Below are 5,833 nucleotides of genomic sequence, written 5' to 3'. Positions count from 1 at the left end.
TATTTTTTTCAGATTTGTTTTTATTCTCGTACATAATTGTGGTCAAATTGACTAGTGGTAATGCAGACTTTGTACTGACCACCCACCCTGTACGAAATGTGAACAGGCAGACATATAGCTGGGAATACTCTCATTAACCATCTTAAGATGATTTTTCACAATATGACAGATTTTGACATCAAATACAATGTTGAATAAGAGCAATATTATGATTGTTAGAACTAAGGAAGACAGATTTCTAATTTCTTCCTGTGTTGCCCCAAAGGAGTGTAATGACATTAAATATTTAGGCCAACACATAACCACTGATCTATTAGATATTAAGAACAGTATCAAAAGTTAAATGCATAAATTAATTGTTGGCTCACACATTTAAGATGTGTAATGAGTTTCTCTATTCATAGCCTTTTATACCTCCATTGCTACAGACAGTGCAGCACATTGAGACTCACTGTGGCCTAGAATGAGGATAAAACTGCAGCACAAGCCAAATCAGTGTAAATATTGGTGTACACATCTGCTCTGCTGTTTTAAGAACTATAGTTAAAACACCAAGGACCTTGGAAAATATCTCAGCAACTGAAGGCCTATGGGCTATTAGGATTGACATAATTTTTTAGGTTCTCTTTTTTTGTTACCTTACTATTGGTCTCCAGGTTAGTGGATAATAGATGTTCTGCTTTTAGCCACTTAGATATTTAAAAACAAAATGAGCAGCACCTCTGCACCTCCTTCAGAGGTGCTACATGGACAGTTGTGGGTGTGGTGTACACTTTGTAATAATTCTTTAGTATACAGTATTACTTGTGTGGTGTAGAAGATAATTATTTAAGAATGTAATTATGTAAGAATGTTAACACTGTTATAATCTTTTTTGTATAATACTTGTGTGGGTAGAAGTGAATCATTTACTGCTTGCAAACCAATGATGGTAAGATGATGTCATGGGGTAGGCCTGGATAAGTCTGACTTCTTCCTACTCCATTCAAGCATGTACTAGGTATAAGCAAATTGATATTGGATTAGCATTTGTTGGATATGTGTAAAATTATGTGTGTTGTCATGTCAACTGTCATTACATGCTTGAAAGAATAAATCAAATCAAATCAAATCAAATCAAGTGTGTGTGGAATGGATGTGTGGCTGTTGTTTATAGTGATCACGATGTTCCCTGTCGGCCAGTGTGAAATCATTAGTTATACTAAGTAGTTCGTCACTGTTGGGGTATCTTGATCCCTCATTCCTCGCTTCTCCTTTTTTCTTCCACTCATCTCCCACTCTTTATGTTCCCTATCTGCTACCATCCACTTCTGATTTGACATTTTCTTTCTGTCATTTCTCATTCTGTCATTTTGCACTCATAGCTATTTTCCACAAACGTTTTCACTTCCCTTCTCCTCATGTTTAAGCTGAAGAACATGAATAATGAGGATACAGATGTCTGCTGAGATTATTGTCCAGCCTTGGGATGTGTGAGTACTCCATATGTGAAAGAGAAAAAAGGCATGAGAGCAGCACATCTTTGAAAACTGAAGATTGAAGAGTAAATAAATAAGCAGGCAAAGCAGTCAAAAGAAACCAAGGTTGCATAATGTTTCTCATTGATACTGAGCTTATATCAGGCTGAAGATGATAGAAGCAGGCTGAACGAATGCAGGGGGATGTAAGGGACAGGAAGGATGGAGGCCAGTGTGGGGGGTCGAAATGGGGTTAAAGGAGGAGAGATGATTGCAAGTGAGGGTAAAAGAGAAGTGCATGTCTTTGAAGAACAATAAACTCAGGGTCTCTGTCTATGCCTTTCCTGTTCTCTTTCATTTGCTTTTCCATCTTTTTGTAGTACAGTCTCTCATTGTCATTGGCAGTTGTCTCAGTGTCAAAAAGTAACTCAGTCTAATTTCAGTCTGCTCTTTCCTCTGCTTCTCCCATTTTTATACTCCTCTGAATGCTTCTTATCTTACCATGACTGAATTAACCCAACGATGAGAATGAGAAACTGTGCTGGGCAAAAACTAGCAATGGGCCCCCACTGACAGCCCACCCCCTCCACTCGATGCTTTCTGACTAAATAAAAGTAAATTCAAGACTTAAATAAGTTACTTAACTATTCTATCTATAAGTCTTATGGTAATCTATCTTTCCATCCTACAACCTCCACTAACTCATAAAAAGGGGTTTCATTTAGGTATGTACAACATGTCGCTTGAAGTTTTAGTTACATTGGAAATCAGTGCAGAAATACTTAATGTAAGATTTCTGTAATATCTTGACACTAAGTCAGGGAAAACTGCAGTCATACATTAAGTACATGATACATTACACTGCAAAAATGACCAGAGATAACATTACTTGTTTGTGCAGGGAAAATAAAGAGGTGCCATAAATCAGGTGTTTCTATCTTGATAAAATGCTTGATTTTATCTTGAGGGTGATGTATTCTTCTTTTCTTACATAACATCTTACACACACATGCACACAAAATTAAGCACTTTTAAATGTGTTTGAGTTATTTCATTTTTGATCATTTGGAGGAAATTTTGATAATAAATCATGTTGTATCAGTGTAAAAGTAGTCTATGGTTTGGTAAGTATTTTTCTTGCTGTGAGTTTACCCTTGTGGCTCTTTATCTGTCTCTTTGTCTTCCATTCACTTGTCTCCTACTGATTTCCTTGCTTTTCTTTGCACCTACCTTGCCCTCTGTCTTGTTCACTCCCACTCTGCCTCTTCCTCAAAGGAGACCTGTTCTAAATAGAAATTCCCTCTCTGTCTCCATAGATCTTTCTTGATGACAACTCTAGTCAACCACAGACAGCATAGTCACCCCCTACAGCAATGTGCTTTCTCTTTCTCTGTACCCACAACCTTAGCTTCTTTTCCTTATTTTTTTTAAACACAGCTTTCCTACCCTCCCAGTTTTTCTGTGTATTATTTCAGGTATCAAGACAATCCATGTGAGCCCAGTCCCCTTCAGCTCTAACATAGGTTCCTGTGTTTCCATTTTATGTATAATTTTAATGTTTTTTTCTCTACTTTGTTCTCCATTCACTGCTCTCAAATCTGAATTTTCTAAAACATCTCTCTTTGATGTTCTCAGATCTTACTAGACGCTAACACCATCAGGCTGGGCAACATTCCCCACGGTAGTGCTGTGGACCCCCTGGAGGGGGCGCCGGCGGGTACCACCTACACCAAACAGACTGTGTTTGAGCTGTGTGCCTGCGCTAATGGCAAGGTCTACCTGTCCCCAGCTGAGAAAGGCTCTACCTGCCAAACCACCAGTAACTTTTGTCTCTGGAGCTGAGAGTGGGAGATTGTCAGACCCATAGGACACGTGGACTAATGGAGTTTGAAGCTAATGCTAGCCAAAAGACTGAATGAACGTGGATTATGGACTTGGTTGGAAACTAGCACGAGCTACCAGACCTATTCCACATGGATTGTAGCATGGTGAGAAGTTCATGCCTGTTAACCAGTCAAATAGTATGGAATGGAGTATGGAGGACTTGGCAGGAATCTGATGCTTGCTAAAAGACCAAATCAGCGTGGATTGTGACATGGTGTGAAACTAATCCCAGCTAAAGGATTGAATCAACGTGGACTAGAGCTTTGTTGGAAGCTATTGCCAGCTCCCAGACCAAAATGCTATGGATGTCTCAGTAGCTATAGTCAAGATGACGGATGACTTGGTGGGAAGCAAATGCCGACATGGTTAGCTGGGGTGTTTGCTAAGACCACTCGGCGACAAAGATGGACAGTCTCACTCCAGGGCCCTCACTGGATATCTTTGCCATTAAACTGCAACTGTGATGGTTTTTGTGCATCATAAGGATTACATTTGGAAGTTGCCTGAGAACAACAGACTCTCTTACAAAAAAAGTGAGTTATGTGTTCACTGCATGACCAAAATGCCCTGGAAAACATTCTCTTCCTTTTGCTAGGATAAAGATATATGGTGATGAACTGTGAACTAGCCAGCAGGGGAAACAAACATGGACTCTGGGGTAACCTATCAGTGAGGGCTTTGGTTTAGCCCTGCAGGTAGCACCCAGATACATGAGAAAATGGTTTAATCTAGTAGGAAGCTAAGGCTAAGCTAAGGCTAACTAATGGACCAATCTATACCAGAAAGGCCTTCCCCCTCCTTGCCCTCTAGTCTTTCAACCCAGATGATGACATTTGACCCTTTTTTATTAATCTGCACCTGATAGTGACTATGTTTTGTGACTCCACTTTTCATAGGTTAACTAATCCAGTTACATTAATTAACTGTGCTTCTTCCGTGCATTCTACAGCTTTCCCATGTTTATTTTCTTTTTTTGCATGTGATTTCCTTTTCTTTTTGATCTTTTTCTTTCAGATTGAATTCTATATAATCTTCTTTTTTCCCCCCTTTAATCCTTTATCTTCCCATATTTTGCTGCTGCTCACATTTATCTTTTTTCTCAGCTTTAATTATTTTTGTTCTGTCTATGCACCTTTCGCTTGGCTGATAAAGAACACGGGCAATGCCTTTCCACCACTATTCTGGTTAAAAACAAAAAAGAGAAAACATTGTTCTACCTGCTTTTTCCCATGTTTTACTAACTATCACAGCTGTACTAGATGCAGGGTTTCTCAGTCTGTTCTCACATCTTTTTGTTTTTGTCTCTTGAGAGTCTGTCTGGGCATATGATGCTATGTTGGTCAGTTACAGAGGGCAAAGGGAATAAGGAAACAAAGAGGAAAGTGAGTTATAAGTCATCTGTTAAATTAAGGCTTACAACAGACCAAACTGCTTGTGGTAGGGAGCCAAACCTCTGAACAGGTGGAGGCATCATTGGGCAAAACAACAGACCAATTTGGTCTTGTTATGTGGTATTCTACATATTCTTCCAGTGTTTCTTCTGTCTCAGACTTTTATCACTCTTTTTGCATGACTTTTGTGCTATTTTTGCCAAGTCCTTGCTCTTCCTAGTCAGTCACTGAAAGACTTTGCTGCCCTTTGCTCTCTCTTTACCATGTTTGTTCCTTCTTCAGTTTGTCTTTACCACATTATAGTTACCTCTCATTACTCCTTGTTCAGACTCTTCACCAATTTCTATGTATTTTCCAGCAGGTGAATTTCTACATTTCATCTTATGTTGTATCTTAAACATCACTTACCAAATGACACATTGACACATCTTGATGTTAATTCTATATCTTCGCCATTTATAAAGTTTAGTCTCCTTTGGCCACCACATACACAAATACCCCTCCACTTTCACACTATGGCCCTTTTCAAATGTTTTCCAATCCAAGCAAGAAAAGTCAAGAAGGTCTTTTATCTTTTATATATTCAGTCAGTCTGAGGTGAGAGGATCAGTGTGGATGGCCTCAAGCTGGCTAATCTAGCACCCAATCTCTGCAACAGCTAGAAATCATAGGGCATCAGCAGATTTGTGTGGCAGACACCTCCTTGGAAGTAACTGTGGAAGGATTTTGTTGTGTGTGAATGGACCTAGCTGGAATAAGGCCCTGAGGCGTTCTATTTAAAAAAAAAAAATGACTCACAGGTGCCTTTGCTGCTGTTGGTAAAAGCACATCACAGTCTGAACGTTCAACACTTCCCTCAGTGGACCATCTGCAAGTGTCTCTGGACAGACTATCTATTTATCTTTTTGTCTACCTATCTGTCTATCTATTTAGTTTGGTCTTTTCCCTCCCCTTCTCTCCTGGGTTTGTAGAATTCTCAGTATATCCAGCAAAAAAAAAAAAAAGTACAATTTAATCCTGGTTTAAACTTTAATTTTCCAGTATGTTTCCTTTATGATTTTATTCTTGATAATAAAAAAGCACAAATTATGCCATGTATAT

General features: G+C 39.0%; 1 protein-coding gene across 3 annotated transcripts in view; it reads left to right on the top strand.

Moving 5' to 3' along the window:
* The window catches only part of sgcz (sarcoglycan zeta), a 363,877-nt gene extending 358,355 nt beyond the window's left edge, over positions 1 to 5,522 (top strand). For all 3 annotated transcript variants that reach the window (XM_020618429.1, XM_020618430.1, XM_020618431.1), the window contains one exon: positions 3,093 to 5,522. In XM_020618429.1, coding sequence (XP_020474085.1) covers positions 3,093 to 3,299 — 207 coding nt within the window. In that variant the 3' untranslated portion in view covers positions 3,300 to 5,522. The remainder of the gene's footprint in view (positions 1 to 3,092) is intronic.
* The last annotated feature ends 311 nt before the right edge of the window (positions 5,523 to 5,833 follow it).

Source organism: Monopterus albus, unplaced genomic scaffold, assembly GCF_001952655.1.
Source record: "Monopterus albus unplaced genomic scaffold, M_albus_1.0 scaffold205.1, whole genome shotgun sequence".
NCBI lineage: Eukaryota > Metazoa > Chordata > Actinopteri > Synbranchiformes > Synbranchidae > Monopterus > Monopterus albus.
This window is presented reverse-complemented; position numbering and strand designations above follow the sequence as displayed.